Source organism: Arachis ipaensis, chromosome B3, assembly GCF_059453495.1.
Source record: "Arachis ipaensis isolate K30076 ecotype BB chromosome B3, ASM5945349v1, whole genome shotgun sequence".
NCBI classification, from domain to species: domain Eukaryota; kingdom Viridiplantae; phylum Streptophyta; class Magnoliopsida; order Fabales; family Fabaceae; genus Arachis; species Arachis ipaensis.
The window spans coordinates 16829988-16848232 of record NC_142438.1 but is presented as its reverse complement, the minus strand read 5'-3'; the positions used below and the strand labels follow the sequence as shown (position 1 = coordinate 16848232).

At 33.7% G+C, this 18245-nt stretch overlaps 2 protein-coding genes and 1 pseudogene across 2 annotated transcripts; 1 reads left to right on the top strand and 2 right to left on the bottom strand.

The window, feature by feature from the left end:
- Positions 1-750: 750 nt before the first annotated feature.
- Positions 751-5460, bottom strand: EMB2795 (condensin complex subunit). Its single transcript, XM_021118292.2, has 14 exons — positions 5013-5460; positions 4812-4916; positions 4252-4369; positions 3954-4027; positions 3814-3874; positions 3525-3725; positions 3126-3424; positions 2862-3006; positions 2509-2765; positions 2388-2418; positions 2108-2250; positions 1819-1929; positions 1350-1597; positions 751-1074 (listed from the first exon to the last, which is right to left on the bottom strand). Exons 1-13 carry the CDS (start codon positions 5292-5294, stop codon positions 1403-1405), a joined length of 2022 nt encoding a protein of 673 aa, XP_020973951.1. The 5' UTR covers positions 5295-5460; the 3' UTR covers positions 751-1074; positions 1350-1402.
- Positions 5461-6153: 693 nt separating this feature from the next.
- Positions 6154-10505, bottom strand: LOC107629989 (Acid phosphatase/vanadium-dependent haloperoxidase-related protein). Its single transcript, XM_016332974.3, has 5 exons — positions 10104-10505; positions 9197-9353; positions 8164-8214; positions 7954-8046; positions 6154-6652 (listed from the first exon to the last, which is right to left on the bottom strand). The coding sequence occupies exons 1-5, from the start codon at positions 10259-10261 to the stop codon at positions 6593-6595; spliced, it is 519 nt and encodes a 172-aa protein (XP_016188460.1). The 5' UTR covers positions 10262-10505; the 3' UTR covers positions 6154-6592.
- A 6523-nt stretch (positions 10506-17028) lies between these two features.
- LOC107632724 (putative CCR4-associated factor 1 homolog 11 pseudogene) lies at positions 17029-18021 on the top strand (annotated as a pseudogene).
- Positions 18022-18245: the final 224 nt, after the last annotated feature.

Sequence of the window (18245 nt, the reverse complement as noted above, 5' to 3'; positions counted from 1 at the left end):
TTGGGAGGTAACAAAATTCTATGTATTTCCTTTTAAAGAATTCTCTTAAGATATTATCTTGAAGTATGCTCACAATAAAAGTGAGTCCTGTCACTTGTGAATTTATCTATGAAGCACGGACACTTCGTTGAATTATCGTGTCCGCGTGTTGGACACATTTCGGACACGACACTCACCGACATTCGTCCGACACGCGTGTTTGCTGTGTCCAACCGTGTCTTAATAAAAAATAAAAAAATTCTTCTCTGGACACGCCTGGACACACCTAAATACCATCACGTGTCCACGTGTCCAGTCTTATTCTTAACATATATTCTTAAAATAAATTTAGATATCGTATATATTATTATTTATTAAAACAAAAAATATTTTAAATACTTGATATAAATAAAATAAGACATTAAAAATAATTAAAAATTTTAATTTATATTTTAATATTAATAAAATATCAAAATATCATTACAATTTATCTAAAAAATACTTTATATTTCATATATATGCGTGTCCTCGTGTCATGTAAGATTTTAAAATTCACGTGTCGGCGTGTCCCGTGTCGTATCGTGTCCCGTGTCAGTGTCCGTACATCATAGGTAGTTATTATCTTAGGAACTTTTATAGTCCTTACATTCCAATAAACTGATTACAAAAATACAGAAACAAAAGGGTTCGATCTATAGTTAATGCTTTTACGATTTTTCAAGTTGTTTATTTAAAAAGGATACAGGACAAAATCAGAAGATAGAATTCAAATTTCGCGAGAGATAAGTATAACAGATTCTCAAATCTCAATCTACACGATAGAGCGAACCACTCTATAGAATGTAGCATTTAGCGGCAATTACAACCATTCATACATCCATGAATGAATGGCGTATTTGCACAACCACTGGCAATGCTCATGAAAGCAAATAATATAATAATACAATGAGCATGAATGGAGATGTAAACATCATCAAAGGTCAAAGAATTAAACCACCATAACCAAACTAGTATTTGCACAGCCAAGATTCAAGGCAAAAGCAAACTTGCAACTTCAATGCTTCATTGAACGTGGTTAACATGTAAACTCCCCACCTGAAGATTCAAGGCAGAAATGAGAAACTTTGAACAACTTAATTGTTATCTATAATACAATATTTATCTGTTAAACTTAAACTGTTAACTATCATCCAAAGTTGAATGAGAAAGTTCATCACCATGATGTGATGTCTATGAACATGGGGGAAACAAAAGCAATTTCTGAAGAATAAAAAAGCTTTGGAGAATAAAAGAGGAAACAATGAAATGCAGATTCTTCAAAATATCTATCTGACAAAGCACAGTGCATAGAAATTGTAGGAGTCACCTACCAGACTATGTTCTAATTCCCAAATCAAGGGAAATTGGGTGAAAAAAGAAGAATCTAAATATTTGGAATGCATATGGCTAGATCATCCAAGCTGGGGTAGCCTTGAATGCTCAATCCTTTCTCATTTGCCAGATGCAGCAAACATATGAAGCACAAATGGGGAGAGATGTCACTAATAGTTGCAGCAGCATTGCACTCAGTAGGAAAGTTGGCCAATACACTTCTGAAAGATACTGTTTCTTTTTGACCCTATGCAGTGTAGAAAGGGTAAAAAAAAAAATCATGTCAATGCAAAAATTAGAAATTACTCAACAGCAAAGACAGAAAGAAACTACATTCATTATCTACTGAACTATAGAATAGTGAAGCAAATATGCACTGTTAGCAGTGCAAAATAACAACATAAATCAGGAAGCAAACTCATTGTGCGAGGAAGATTTTTAAGTGATGGAGTAGAAATATTAGCATACCTCAAAAGACAGGTTAGCAGATTCTTGAACATGGTTCCAAAGAGTAATTTTCAGTTCCTGAACATTAACTTGCTTGGAAGTTTTGTCGTACTGGACTTCAATTTTATTTACCTGTATTATTCATAATGAGCATATGCTTCTAACAGCAATGATTTGATTAAAGACTAATGATGAGTAGTACATGCGTCGACAAACGCCATTACACCTTCATCAACATCTATGATAATATATGAAATGGTCTCATATCAATAACTAGTGCATAAATATTCAACAAAAGTTCCTAACTCACCTGACGAGGCTGACTAACAAGCGTGTCAGAGTCCTCTATGTCACTATGAACATCACCTTCATAATCACCAGGCTCACCACCACAAAAACTTCCATTATCCCAGGAAGGGAATGACTCATTATTGCATTGTTCTCTAGATTCATCTACACACGCATGGAATTTGAAATAAAATCAGGAGAAAGATGAAAATATCCAAGCATGTATTGACAATCCAAACATAATATGATACTGAAGATAGAAATTATGGTAGTCACAAATTAGCAATAGCACAGCATTGTACCTGAGAGCCTTTTTGCCCTCCTCCCGAGACACTAGAAAAATAATAGAACTCATCAGAGATTTAAATAAATATTACTCCAGAAAAAGAACTTTGGAAATAATTTCTATCTTGAAGAAACTACCTTCACATCAGGCAGAAGAAATAATTTAACAAGATCCTCTGGCTGGTAGTGGCAGTCCTCCGGAAGTTTTGTATTGCAAGGGATTCTGCTCTCGGGGAGCAGCAATGTTTTCGGATTCTTGGGAGGATTAAATATATCTAACATTTCCTTCTCAAGGAAAACTGTGAAATCTAAATCAATTTCTTTCTGTTTCTTACTCCTTGGCGCCCTAGTCTTTAGGGCTGATCCATTTTCAGAAGGAGGATGAACGTCTGAGACTACAAAACAGATACTAAGGAAATTACCATACTGAAAATCTGAAATTTAGAGACACAAAAGCATTATTCGAGGTTGTTGCTGGCCTTCAAACGCACCTTTAGATTTTCGATATTTCCAATGATCAGGGCCTGCCCATGCATTTTGTTTTGAACTAAAACCCAGACTCAAAAATAGGAAACTATCAACATTACCAAATCTGTCGTCCGTATCAGGGTCTTGAGAAGAAAATAGCCCATTTTCCTACAATATTTTGAATTTATTTAAATATGTCCATCCATACTAAATATCAATAGAAAGCTTTTAAAATTCATCCAAGGCAATCAATCATTAGAGATTAATAGGGCTGAAACACAAGAAACCTGAGGGTAATCAGGAAAACTTGGATCAGCATCATTGGATACGAAGTCATTAGATCCCAAATCAGCAACTGTTGGCTCATCATGATCATCACTCCAGGCCATGCAGTTCTCATGCTCTTCTGTGTCGGCCCTCATTTCACAGTCAAAAGGCATCTCCATCTCTTCAGCTGTATTTTGGCCATGAAATTGAAAATCGGTGGGCCTTCTGTTACTTTCATCAAATTGGTTCACTATAGTCCTGAGAGTTGGAGAAATTTCATCCTTCATACGAACTTCCAGCACCATGTGCTCAACACAATCTATTACCAAAAGTCAGTCACCAACTTATCATCAGCTATGTTGAATGTATTTAGATGTAATTAACAGCAGTTTCACCAGATCATTCAAAAAGTAACTCACCCTTGGCAAAAGAAAGATCAATAGTATCTGATATATCATGTTGATTTTTACTTGTCATGCATTTTGCAGGCACCTCTAGTGAATCAAAGAGCACCCTACATCCACCATATACACCAAGATTATTCATTAAAAGACCCTTGGCTCCACCTTCATCAAATTTTGCCGTTGTCTGACGGTAGAGGGGATCCACAACAAATGCAGCTGCAAAAACATATGCATTTTCAGCACAATCAGAACCCAGGACACACTTCAAACAAAACATGGACCATAAAAAGGGATTAGAAATCACCATCAAACTTCTTCACGTTAAGAGCCTCAAAAGATGATTCCAATGTTGACAAAGGTGACAACTGCATGAGCAAACTACTGTTACAACTATTCAAATAATATGATTAACCAGACAAGTCCGGAGATCCAAAGATTATTGACCTTTTTGTCCGTCTCTTTCCTGCTTCTTTCTTTTCCATTTTCAGTGTTATCACCCTCCACTGTAGCATCTGCATCTGACAACATGAATTTAACCTTATAACCCATACAGAACAAAATATTAGAAAATCAAGGGTTAGTTAGAAATTATAGCACTTGCTAAACAATGATTAAGAGGAGCAATTCCCAAAGACCCCACCCGCAAAGTAAACTCAGTAACTGACTACATAAGCCAAAGAAGGAAAGAGGAGAACAGAAATAGTAGAATTGAAGCTTGAAGAGAGAGGGTGATAATTGAAACCTTGCTCAGCTTCTTGGCCAGCTCTATTCATCCCGCCAAGTACTTTATATGCCTCAGAATGCACTGAATCAACCCTTAATGAATAAATTTTGACTCCAGCCTCAAGAGTGCAGCTTGCCTGCACAAACAAACTCAAAATGAATATACACAGACTACACATGCATAACTAAGATTTTAGAACCACTGCTGCCAAATTGTTGTACAATCACTGCCGTAGTTCATCAGTGCAATTCATAAACAAGGACAAGTTCTGCAGAATCTAGAAGCAGAGTGAACCAATGCTCATTGCATATAGATTTGGAATTACTTTTAGTGGCATCATTGCAATATAACAAACTTTATAAATGATTAAACTGAGATATGATATATAAACATTGACAAACTCTACATACCTAATGGATTATTGTAGCCATTGTTACATGTGTCGCTAATTAGCCCCATTTGCGCACACATAACCTCACTCATACATATTCTTCGCAGTAATAACAATTTTTTGAATCGAATAGTTAGCTATAACAACATCGGAAAACTGAGTATGCACGAATTAAGCGCACACGCACCTTCTGAAAATTAGTCTCCACATCTCCATCTTCTTCTCCAGCCTTGATAATATCAGTTATGTGGTCAATCAAATTCAACTCCCACGTGTTTTTCTGATTAATTTTCTGCAACGAAGAAACATTTTTCGGAAAAAGAAAAATCAAAACACAATTCAGTTCAACTAGTAGAACTTTTTCTTATTCTTTTTCTGTCTGTCTTACATTTTCGCTGGCGAGCTTGATGCAGTTCTTGAACAAATCGAGGATCTGCTGCTTGTTGAGGCACGGGTCGGAGTTAGCGTCAGAGGATTGGGAGTTCAAGTTGGCGGCGACGTTCTTGCGGCGGATGGCGGCCGCACGTGCAGCGCGTGCCTGGGCGCGTTCCAGTTTGTCATCATTGGAACCCAAGAAGAAGGGGCTGGTAGGGGACTGGATGCGAGCGGCCATGGGAAGCCTCTGCTTCTGGCCGGCCATGGTTGGGTTCGGGCTTAGATTTTCCGCCATAGCAGCAACAGCAGAAGAGAAGAAGAAAAGAGAATTGAATTAGGGTTTGGAATTGAGAATTTGGGGTTGGAATAGGAGCAGATCAGAGAGGAAGTGGAACGGGGTCGTTTCCCTCCATTTTCGTAATTTGAATTTTGATAGGTTTCTTCTCCGAGCAAGGTTGCAATCTAGGACCTGTTTGGGAGAAGAGATTTAGAAGAAGCGTGGAGAGAGTCGTTGATGTGCTTAGTTTAAAGTGAATCAGGACCGTCCATTAACTTTTTTCAAACTTCATACAATTTTAGAACTTAATTATGATATGCACTCCAAAATTCCAAATTGTTAAAAAAATCAACGATATTAATTATACAAAGATAAAGTATATTTTTTATCTTTAAAATTTGTCAAAAATTTTAATATTATCCATAAGTTTTATTTTGTTTTAAAAATTTTCGATTTACATCAAATATAACTGATAGCTAAATTTTCAAAAGATTTAGGACTAATCCAGCAATAATACATGACAACTATCTCTGATTTACTTGTGATGATAATTGTTCTTGTAAAATTATTGTTTTTGATTATAAATTTTTTAAAAAATTAGCCATAAGGATATATTTGATATAAATCAAAAATTTCTGAAACAAAATTAAAACAAAATAAATCTTATGAATATTTTTAACAAATTTTAAAAATAAAAAATATACTTTCAAATTATGTATTTGTCATATCATAAAAAATATAAATGGCCATTCAAAATCAAAATACAACTAAATTGCTGTATAAATCATTTTATACTATTAATAGTACATTTAAAAAATTTCTTATTAGGAAAAAATATCTTTCGAACAAGAGTGAAATAATTAGAAGCACGATCAAATAATCCGAACATACAAACGATATTTACATATATATAATTAAAACAAAATTCACAATTATAGACAAACTCATAATCATATATCACAAACTAGATTTACATTTATAGTCAAACACAAAAACCAACCTCCACAGCTTGTGAATTTCACAATGGAAAGACCATAGTTTATATCAAATGGTGTTCAATAAAAATTAACCTATACTGCAATAGCTAACACTTAAAGGATGAACTAATTAACGCATACAAGAGAAGTTGGAACGTCCAAAAAATCAGGAAGCAGGATCTCTCAACACCGAGGTGAACCATCAGAACCAGTTTACCCTAAAGAAGCTTGGAACAACAACAGGCTTTCATGCCCTTTGGACGATGATTTTGTGTTGGCTACGAAGTAACACTTGTGATTGGACTAATGAATTAGTATCGATCATCATCACACAGAATATTAATGGGGGCCTCTCATCAAAAATGCTATTATGCATCCCAATATGCTACCGACAAAAACCTGTTCAAAATAGAAGAGTGGTTATTCATGTACGCATTCACTAATGAGACAGAAGCAGATAGAATAAACCCAACTAATTGGTCGAATTCAAGCAAATAAATTGGCCACAAAAGAAAAGAGAGAATAAACACCTAAATTGGATCCCAAGGAATTTTAGATCAGTCACTTTCGTTCTAAAACCTTTTTATTCTCTAGAAGTCCTCGGGAATTACTCCTGTCAGACAGATTGGTCTCGCTGTCATTTTGATGGAGACTAATTTGTCTTATAGTGATATTTTATGGAACCTATAATTAATAAAATTTATTTACTACTTATTGTCCAACATGCATATTAAAAATTTAATTGAAACTGACGAAAGGACTACCATATCCGACAGGAGTAATTTACGAGAACTTCTAAAGAATAAAAATTTGTTAGAGGACCAAAGTGTTCTACTGAAGTTCTTTGGAGACCAATTTGAGTGTTCACTCAAAATAAAAATTTACAACTGACATAGCATTTGGTAGCACAAATGAAGTGAAGTGAATTGTGGAATCTAAGCAGCAACACTCAATTAGGATTTAGGAACTAGATGGGGATTAATTTTTAGGAGTAAATTACGTTAATTTACTTTCAACTTGTACATAATTACAATAAGGACCAACATCTCCTTAGCCCTTAGGTTTAGTTGATATCACATATGATATACTTGTATTATGTGAAATATAGCATTGAGCATTCCAGTAAACAGTAGTACAGTACACAGACCTCATTACAAGCACGACAATAAGACTGACCTCCCTTGTAGAGAGATCAGTCTAAGCATGACAAGTCAATGGACAAAAGGTACTTATCCGACCACTGGAAAAGAGGGTCAATGGTTACTTGTGAATTATTACCTAATCTCATATAAGGTCAGTGTAATTTACTTTTTACTTTAATAACTGCATAGATAGCTTGCAGCCTTGGAAAATCATTGAGATTCATTCGTTTTTTACTGGAAAGTGAGAAAAGGGCAGACTATAAAGAAGAATTTGATTAGTTTTAATTGCAAGAAGATCTTAGATCTAGCAGCATTAATTTTCACGCTGAAGTTATGCATGCAATTTGAAAATTAAACACAGTAAAGAAAGGGATGGCTTTAGCATTTTAATTGGCAAACAATACACAATAATAAGTTCTGGTCATGAGTTAGTCTTAAATATTTGTTGCATAATGGCATGCGTGTAATCCTAAGCTATTTCATCAATGGTATTCAAAGAATCGAAGCCTAAGGCAACCAAAGTACCAGACATAAAAGGGAAACACTGTAAGAACCCACCTGAAGTGGAGTATGGCCAAGTGAATCACGCAGAGGTCTGCAACTGGATAAAGGATGTTCTGGTGGTAGCTCACACACAATTTGATTCAGCAACTGCAGTGAATGTTGGCATTATTTTGTGCCACAAAGCAATATGTGAAATTTATAATATAAGAACTTAAGGGTAAATGTCAAAGCAAGAAAGCGATGCTACCAAGGAAAAAATCTTACTTCTGCCTGCCGACCTGCATGAAGTCTAACTCCTGAGGCATCATACATTACCTATCAAAGTTAGATAAGAAATAATTATCCCATCCAATTGAAGTGAAAACATTGAAATGCTGAAGATACCCATAAAAAGAGGGGAAAATCACAACAGCAACATAAATAAATAGCGGATAGTGAAAAAAGCCCCCAATTATCAGTATGTTTGTCAGAACAATCATGTGAGAAAACCAAGAGATGAATACCAAATGAAGGCTACAGATTAATAATCCCATACCATGGAGACAGTAAACATATAGAGTTTAAATCCACACATAAAATAGAAAGAGCAGTAAAGAAACTTTTCCAACTTTTTACATGAAACTGTATAATATACAAAGATAACGAATCATGATTCATTATTCAAGGATGCCATTCCTAATTTTCTCTCTGTGGTAATCAGCATACTACACAAGATTACGCTTTCTAATGCTTCATAAAAAAAAAAAGGAAAGGTACAAGAAGTGAATTCCAAACCTAGATACTTTATACCATTAAATATTCACCACCATTTTAACCCCCCCAAAAGATTGAAATGACATTGTGGCTCCCCAAAGATTTACTTTGTCTGACAAGTTGCACCAAACCATCTTTTGGTACATTTTGTTAGACCACGATGTCACATTAATCTTTTGGAAGTCATTTTGTTAGAAACTGAATTTTTTTTCGGCAAATAGTCATTTACCCATATTTCAACCAATAAAACCACCAGAAAATCACAATGGAAATGCTGAATCTGCTAGCAGAATGTATTTTTGGAGGACGTTAATAATTTGGTATAGAGTATCTAACGTTTTGAAAGAATTCAAGTGTGACATCCGGATTCATTACACATACACAGCATATAAAAGAACATTCACACATAAAACCATAAGAGCACATATGTTAAGTTAACTATACTCCATTCATATCAGAACTAATAATGAAAAGTATATCAGAAGAGAAAAAGTAATAAAACATGAGCAAAACTAAAAGAATTTATCAGCGATGATTGACATACAATACATGACAAGACGACAGCAATTGCAAATGCGGATGACCCTGTTCCTTCTTGGAGACCTATAGCCATTGCTAGTGCTGACACCGCTGCAGAATGCGATGAAGGCATTCCACCAGAATCAAGCATCCTTTTAGTATCCCATCTCTTTTCCTTATACCTGAGTATCTAGGAGAAAATTTTGGGAGAAAAAATGAGCTCATATTCCTCATACATCAGAACTATGGTATATAACAAAAAAATTCTTCAGGTATACTATCCAAAATGCAAATTCAAAGTAGATTGATTTCACGCATGAAGCTCAAGGATGCTACGAAAACTGGGCTTCCTACAAAAGTATACACATTACCTTCAAATTCACAAAACCATAGAAAATTTGAAACAAAAAGGATTGGGAGAGTAACTAATCCACAATCACTCTCAAATAAAAGTAAGAGGTATGTACTACAAGGACTTATGAACAAGGTCCCTTTTTGTCATCATTATAACACATTACATTCTTCATCCAAGACTTACATGCATCAACACCATTTCAATTCGAAAGGTGGACTATGACATCCTTGAGATTTAAGTAATATTACATTGGATACCTCTGTATACTATAAGAAATGAGACTAAGCACCATGTAAAAATTGAAGGAAATGAGTCCAATTTGCCCAAATGTAACACAATAAGCACCTATACAAGCACACCAATATGGATTTGCACATTCATCTACCAAAACAAAATAGGCTAATCTAAATTCAACTAATCTTCAGTCACAGCTATGTTAAAACCCAACCAAAAGTAAATACCTTGATCCAATTGATACGAGAAAAACAGAGTTGAAATATTGCACGGACGAATAATTATGAGAGTGAGGTCGAACAATTGAAGGGTTAAAAGAGGAAAGAAAGGAATGTGTACGGACCAGGTGGTGAAGATCTTGAGGAACTGGGCGAGGGCGCAGGCGAGGAGGGCGGCGAGAAGAGGGAGGTTGTAGGGAAGGATGGAAGACGAGGAAGGAGAACGTGGGCCGGCCCGTCGGCCCAAGCCCGCCGCATCGGACAATGTCATGACTTTGTCCATCGTTTTCAGTTCAGTTTGCTTTCCTTGTGGATTTCGAATTATTATTATTGAGTTGAAGATTCCAAGTTAAGTGTAGTGCTGCGCCGTGTCGGAATAATGCCAGATGGAGACCTTCCTCCTTCCACCAATTAATTTCATTCGGATTTGGGATTAATCATCGCATCTATTTTCTATTGCCTTTTCTTTCTCTCTTTTTCGTAGACTTTATATGGGTGCCGTGTTTGGAACGAAGAAAAAATAAGTTTTTTTTTTTTTTAATAATGATTCATGAAAACTCCCTTCCTTGAAGACGTCTTCATTCATAGTTAATATTTATTAATTTTATATGAAAATAATTATATATAAATTTTTATCATAATAAATATTATTTATTAATAATAAATTATAAATATTATTATTTATAATTATTAATTTATTTTTTTTAAATAAAAAAACTTAAATTAACCATTTTTAAATAGGAAAAATCTAGGAAATCAGCAACTTTTGTATTTTCTGGCCAACACTTAACCATCAAAACAAAAGTGAGTAATTTTTCATCATTAGATGTAATCTCACACTATTAAAAATACTATTGATGACCAATTGATGGTTACAAAATACTAAAATTGCTGGCCCCTTAGCATTCCTCTTTTAAATAAGTATAAGAAGATTATATCATTTAAGTTATAACTTATAATTCATTCTTATTATTTTCATTCATGATAATTGTTATGCAATTTTTTTCATAATAAATTTATTTATGCTAATTCTTGTTAATCTTCTATTATTATTATTATTATTATTATTATTAAAAAGTTTTATGCCAAAATATCTTGGATCAAGTATACACATTTTTAATTCAGACCACTTAAAAAAAATAAAAGTCCAATCTAAAAAAAATTCAACCCAATTATTAGCATAATTAAGAATAAATTAATCTATATTAATTATGTCACTCCATAATATAAACACACTGCATCTGTATCAGTTTAGATAGATTTTTATTATTGCTGATTTGATTGAGGTCTTGTCTCTGCTTTTGGCAGCAACAACAACACGCGTTTCTCTCTAGACACAACTAACTCATTTTAGCATCTACCGAAAAAAAGAAATTATAGCACAATAGCATTGTCCAAAATTAATCACATGAATAAAGAAAAAAGAAACATACAATATAGGACATAAGAGTTTAATTTTTTTAATATATATAAACTAACTCTCACTTCATTAAGAAAATCTTAAATAAAACCATATAAAAAGAATCAGAGTTGGTAGAGTGAAGTTAATATATGGTGAAAACTTAAGTGTAGTCAACTTCGTGTAAAATTGATAGTTGAGAGCGATTAAATAATTGGACTGATTTGACCAAATTTTCATCTAACGACCCCTCAATTATCAACTTTACGTGAAGTTAATTACACCTGAATTTTTACCTTAATATATTTGAATGGAAGATATTACTCTTAGAAATGGAAGTAACAATCACACATTCATACAGTCACTAAAGCAAAATAACGTTCAGGAGAAGGAAGCGGAGGACAATATTAGATATTTAAACAATTTTTAAACTAGGAAAAAAAAAGATAGAGAACAGAAAAAAAGTTGAATGGAAATAACACTTTGAGAAATTGAAATTATTCAAATTAATTAAATTATTATTATTAGTTTTTATATATTATTTACTTAATTATTTTTATTAAATAATTAATATAATATTTTATAATATAATAAAGTCATTTAATCTTTTTTCTTTTTATTTGTATATAAATGTTGTGAACCAAGAAAATAAATAAAGTTGATGGGATTAAATTTAGGGCAATGTACCTATATAAAATAAAACATAGAAACCTTTACCTAATTACAACAAATGGAAGTACCTTATGTGTATGTCCTGTTTCACTTTCTATGTAAACGGTGGTGTTTCAACTTTAAATAGAAGCCGCTGCTGGTCATGGCGGATCACATTTGAGCCATAGCAAATTTTGTGAAGTTGGGTGGTTGAGAGAGAATTCGGAGAGCTTTGAGGTTTAGGGGCCGGTTTGAGGTTTTGAATCAGTTGGGTGGTGGACCGATGGAAGACGAAGGTCGCATGTACCGGTTAAATGGTGTTGCGCATGTGGCTGGATACATCGAACAAGAGGTTAGTTAAATAAGTTTATTGTTATCATTATTCATATTATTATTATTAATGTGACTTGTTAGTATTGTTATTATTGTTGTTGGTAGTATTCTAATTATTGTTGTTGTCAGTATTGTTATTCCTGTTGGTATTGTTAATTTTGTTATTGTGGTTATTATTAGAACTATTGTTATTATTAGAGAAAATATAAAACCAATGTGGGTGTATAACTACTTTTTTAAATTATATTTGCTGTTATTAGTATTGATCGTAGGCTGAACAGTCAGTGATTCTGGGTTGATGAGCCTCTACTTAGCGCGTTCATTGAGAGGTGGCGTTCTGAGACCCACACCTTCCACATGCCGTTTGGGGAGTGCACTATCACTTTGCAAGATGTGGCCTATCAGCTGGGTTTGCCCATCGATGGGGGCCCGTTAGTGGGTGCCTGACTGAGTTTGAGAATCTGATGGAGAATGGAAGACCCGCATGAGTGTGGTTTTGCCAGTTGTTTGGAGAGTTACCTCTGCAGAATAAAATCAAGTAGATGACAGTGTGCTACACATGGTTCCATGAGAGGTTTCGGGTTCTCCCAGCAGATGCTAGTGAAGAGACTGTGCGTATATACGCGCATGCTTACATTCTGATGTTGTTGTCCTCTTATCTGTTTGCGGACAAGAATGCAAACCGGGTTCACCTTCGGTGGTTGCCTTATTTGGCATCGATGGAAGACTTGGGCCGATATAGCTGGGGTCGGCTGCACTGGCCTGGTTGTATAGATGTCTTTATCGTGGGACAAACAAAAACGTTGTTAACTTGGCCGGTCCACTATAGCTTTTACAGTCTTGGATTTTCTGGAGGTTTCCCAGTTTGAGGCCTAGTAGTTTTGATGTGTTCGGGTTTCCGCTTGCATCCAGGTACGGTTTATTATTTTCCGTGCATAGCTAGTTCAATTACCTGTGTTGTTGTTCGTTATGACATTCATTCAATGAAACTTGTAGGTGGACTACATATCTACCGAGAAACGATGCAGTGGGTCAGAAAGTGGTGGCTGCACGCCTTTCTTTGGATAGGTTGCGTTTTCATGATGTGAGTCGTTTAGTTATTGCTCTTACAAGTAGTCGTTCGTGTTTACTCCTATGGTCTTAACTAACGTTACCTTCTCCGATGCAGTTCGTGTGGGAGCCTTATTCATCTCCTGAGGTACCTTCTCCCAAATACCCCAAACTTCTGCAGGATGCTGTTCTTCACATCTGACAAAGTGCTTGATGAACTGATGAATACACTTAATGGTTCTCTGTCAATGAACTTCACACCATATTTTTTGCTTCTTTTGATTTTCCCAGAGCAATGCACTAAAACAAGAAAACTCTCTTCCTCACTTGCCATTGTGATAATGATCTCTTCAGCAGCTTGAATCTCACTCACATATATATAGAATTCCTCTCCTCATAAACCATGGCAGCTAACAAGGGTTTATGCCTATTCAAAGTCCTTCATAAACCGTTGTTACTTACAAGGTTTTATGCACATTTATCTCCCTTCATAAATCGTGGTTGCCTCCAAAGGTTTATGATCAATGTTCCTCACACGTAAACCGTGCCAGGTAGCAACGGCTTATATACACTTAGAAATCGTGGTTGGCTCCCACGGATTACATAGTAATAAAAAAAAGACATGCACGTAACCAATTTTGAAATGTTGTAATCAGGTAATGGTTTCTGTGTTTCATTTTATTTACGTACATTGCGCTTAAATTTATTTACTTTGTGGGGATAAAGAAATATTTTTACTATATACTATATATAAAATTTTGGTTTAATTATTCTATTGGTCCTTATAGTTTTGCAAAATTTTCAATTAGGTTCCTATACTTTTTTTTCTTTCAATTGAGTCCCTGCACCAAATTTTTTTTTTCAATTAGGTTCCTCTTAGTAGTAATTGACTTAATTGTATAGGGACCCAACTAAAAAAAATTGGTGCAGGGACTCAAATAAAAAGGAAAAAAAATGTAGGGACTCAATTAAAAAAATTTTTGGTGCAAGAACTCAATTAAAAGGAAAAAAATTATAGGGACCTAATTAAAAATTTCGCAAAACTATAGGGACCAACAAAATAATTACACCTAAAATTTTTAAAACTAAATCTATTTCAGCTCTTATTTTTTACTCACTTTTATCTTTCTTATGTATCATTATCAATGACTAATTATAAATTTAACTATCAAAATGTGTAACATGACATTCTCTAATTATATTTAAATTAAATTAAAATTAAAATATTAAAATTGAAATATAACTATATATATATATATTACTAACTAATTTAATAACCAAAATGCATTATATGACACTCTCTTATTAAAATTGAGTAGAAATATTTTTCTCTAAAATTAATAAATTCCCTTCCTACATTCTCTTGTTTATCTCTCTTTTTTTTTTTCTATTTCTCTCTATCATTTTCACTCTATATATAATTATTAATTTATAATTTATATTAATAATTTGACAAACCAAAATTATAATTAGAATAAATTTTTTCTTTCTAAAACTAACAAACTCCCTCTATTATTATATTATTACTAATTTTACAACTAAAATGCTCTTACAATTGAAATCAAATCTTTTCATCCAAAATTAAAAAATTCTCTCCTCCTCCCTCTCGCTTTTTCTATCTCTCTCGTTCCTTCACCGACTCTAAAATGTATCATATGACACTCTCTTATTAAAATTGGGAAGAAATATTTTTCTCTAAAATTAATAAATTCTCTTCCTACATTCTCTTATCTACCTCTTTTTTTTTTCTATTTCTCTCTATCCTTTCCACTCTGTATATAATTTATATCAATAATTTGACAAATTAAAATGCATCACTAGATATTTTTCATTACAATTAAAATAAATTTTTTTTCCAAAATTAATAAACTCCCCCTCTCATTCTTCTTATTTATCTTTCTCTCTCTTTTCTCTCATTCTCTATTATTCTCTACCTTTCTATTCTACAAAAAATAAAATTAACAAGGTAATATAATTCAAATTAAAAATATTATTATTATATGTATATTTTTTATTTAATTTTAAATTTTTATTGTTTATATATCTTTCTAATCTATATTTTCTCTTCTCTTCTCTTTCTTCAAATATTGATTACATATAATTTAGAGAAAATACTAATGCTGTAATTAAAAATTAGAATCAAGATTCAATTATTTTAAAAAAATTGAGTTAATTTTATAACTATCAATATAAATTTTTATACTAATATCTAATTATAGTTTTATATAAATAGAAAGAAAAAATATTATCTTTAAATAGCAAACATAAAAATTAATTATTTCTATCTATACAACAGACTTTACACCTAATCAAATATAAAAATATACACATTAAATTCTTTTAAATTTTAGATAATAAATGTTAAAATTAATTATTAATAAAGAATTAAATTCTTTCATATAAAAATAATAATTAAAAATTTTATTATTTAATTTTTTTTATCTATAAAAATTCAGGTCTTCTTAACTTATGAGAATTTTTGTCTCTTACAATTTTTCGTAAAAGTAATTTGATTTTATAAATTCTTTGTGCCATCGTCTATAATATCATAACAAAACCGGTCCGTGGCATAACATTTCTTAAAATAATTTCTTTTTAAGAAAATTTCCTTTCTTTCTTTTTTGCTTAGGTTGAAGATATCATCTCAAAATTCAAGAGTTTGCATGATCTATTGGAAGTTTTACATTCATCGTCATCATATGAAAAGCTGATTATGTATTGCTGTGATTTAGATATATGAGTATCATTTGGTTACAAGAGCCTCTTCCATCAGATTGAAAAAGGATGGCAGAGTGAAAATGATAACAATACCTTTAGAACCCCTGGAGTGCACTGAAGCACTTCTCTTGGCATCATCCTTTGCCTGACCATAATATGAAGAACAAACTTTGGACAAGATGATGATGAAATAGTAATCTGTTTATTCATATATTTAAAAAGAACGAGTCACTCAATAATGTAATTTTTTAATATAATTGTACGGTAAAACCCTATTCCTAGTTAAATAAGGAAATAATCATATAATCAAAACTATTTCTAGATGATATTTGATACTCTTCTGTATTCTAAAGATACTGACACTCTATTATATATTGAAAAGATACTGTGAAGATATTATGTGATATATTCTTTATTTCAAACAAAAAATATTTTAATTTTAAAATCAATTTTGCAATAATATGTAAGTGAAAATCCTAAATTTACTAGAAATTTAGTGTCTTAGTGTTATAACGTGCATTCTAAAATTCACGACTATAACTTGACAGCTTCTACTTACCTTTTTTTGTTTCTTTTAAGTTTTAACGGAACCTGACCCCTTATTCTTGGAACTTCTGCTTCTTTAAAAGAAACTTCAATGATATAAAGTCTTTCAGATTTGGTAATCCTCGTAGCTCTCCTTGCTTCTTTCATACTGTATTGTCCAACAAAAGGTCTTAGCCATCTCTATATTATCTTCTTGGTGCTTATTATATTGTCCAACAAACGGTTAGTTTATAAAATCTTGGTTTCCTCTTCTATTCTTCTTAAGTGATCAACAATCATACTTTTGTTCTATCTTTTTTCTCAGTTTCTAAGAAGTTAACAGAGTTGCTTTCCAGGGTTCAGTAATATAGAGTATGACGACCATATATACAACAATGACGAGGATCCATGATGAACGAGGACAACTTCAACAACCACCTAGAGTTTTTCTTATCCCACCGCCCATGGTTGTTGGTTTTCCGCCCTTTTATGGCGCCGCTCAGCCAAGGTTTGTGGAACGGCTGCCACTTCTAGAGCCCAGTCCCAACAGTTCCGTTGTGATCAGGCAAGTGTGGGCTGCCAACGCTGATTCCGAGTTCCGAATCATAAGCAGCCTTATTGACAAATATCGATTTGTCTCTATTGACACTGAATTCCCCGGCGTAGTAATCCGGCCCCGCAACAAGAGCTACCGGAGTCTTGTTCCAGAGGAAACTTACCAAGTCATGAAGGCCAATGTGGACGCGCTCAAAATCATCCAGCTTGGACTCACTCTCTCCGATGAGCACGGCAACCTCCCTGACCTAGGAACCAACAACAGAACTCACTACATCTGGCAGTTCAATTTCCGAGACTTCAACCTCATGCGTGACATTCACGCAAAAGACTCTGTGGCACTCCTACGCAGCCAGGGCATCGACTTTGCACGCAATGCAGTGGCTGGAGTTTCTTCGGTGCATTTTGCGAAGTTGGCAGCAGCATCCGGGCTGCTGTTCAACAAAGCACTGACATGGGTCACATTCCATGGTGCTTATGATATTGGATATTTGGTGAAGATTCTGACGTGGGGTGTTCTTCCGACGCGCTTGGAGGAGTTCTTGGAGCTTGTGAAAGAGCTGTTTGGGGGAAATACTTACGATGTGAAGCATGTGATGAGGTTCTGCAATGGCCTCTATGGCGGTTTGGAAAAGGTGGCTGACACACTTCACGTAGACCAAGTTGCTGGGAAGTGCCATCAGGCCGGGTCTGATAGCTTGCTCACCTGCCACACCTTTCACAAGATTAGAGAATCTTATTTTTTGGCTAATGATGATGGGTTTAGGGAATACGTTAATGTATTTTTTGGGTTGGAAATTGCAAAAGCTTAATACTCTTAAGTTGAAAGAAATTATCATACATTAGATTTTTCATGTAATAACATTTTGTCTGTGAATTACAAAGTAGTATCAACTGGTTATTTTTTGGATATGACAATTGTTTTATAACACTTCAGTTACAAAGTGGCCTTTTTTTCAGATAACAGTAACATATATTTGAATATACAGCGCTGGTTTTTAGCAGTACGATGTGGGACATTCATGATTTGCTTTAT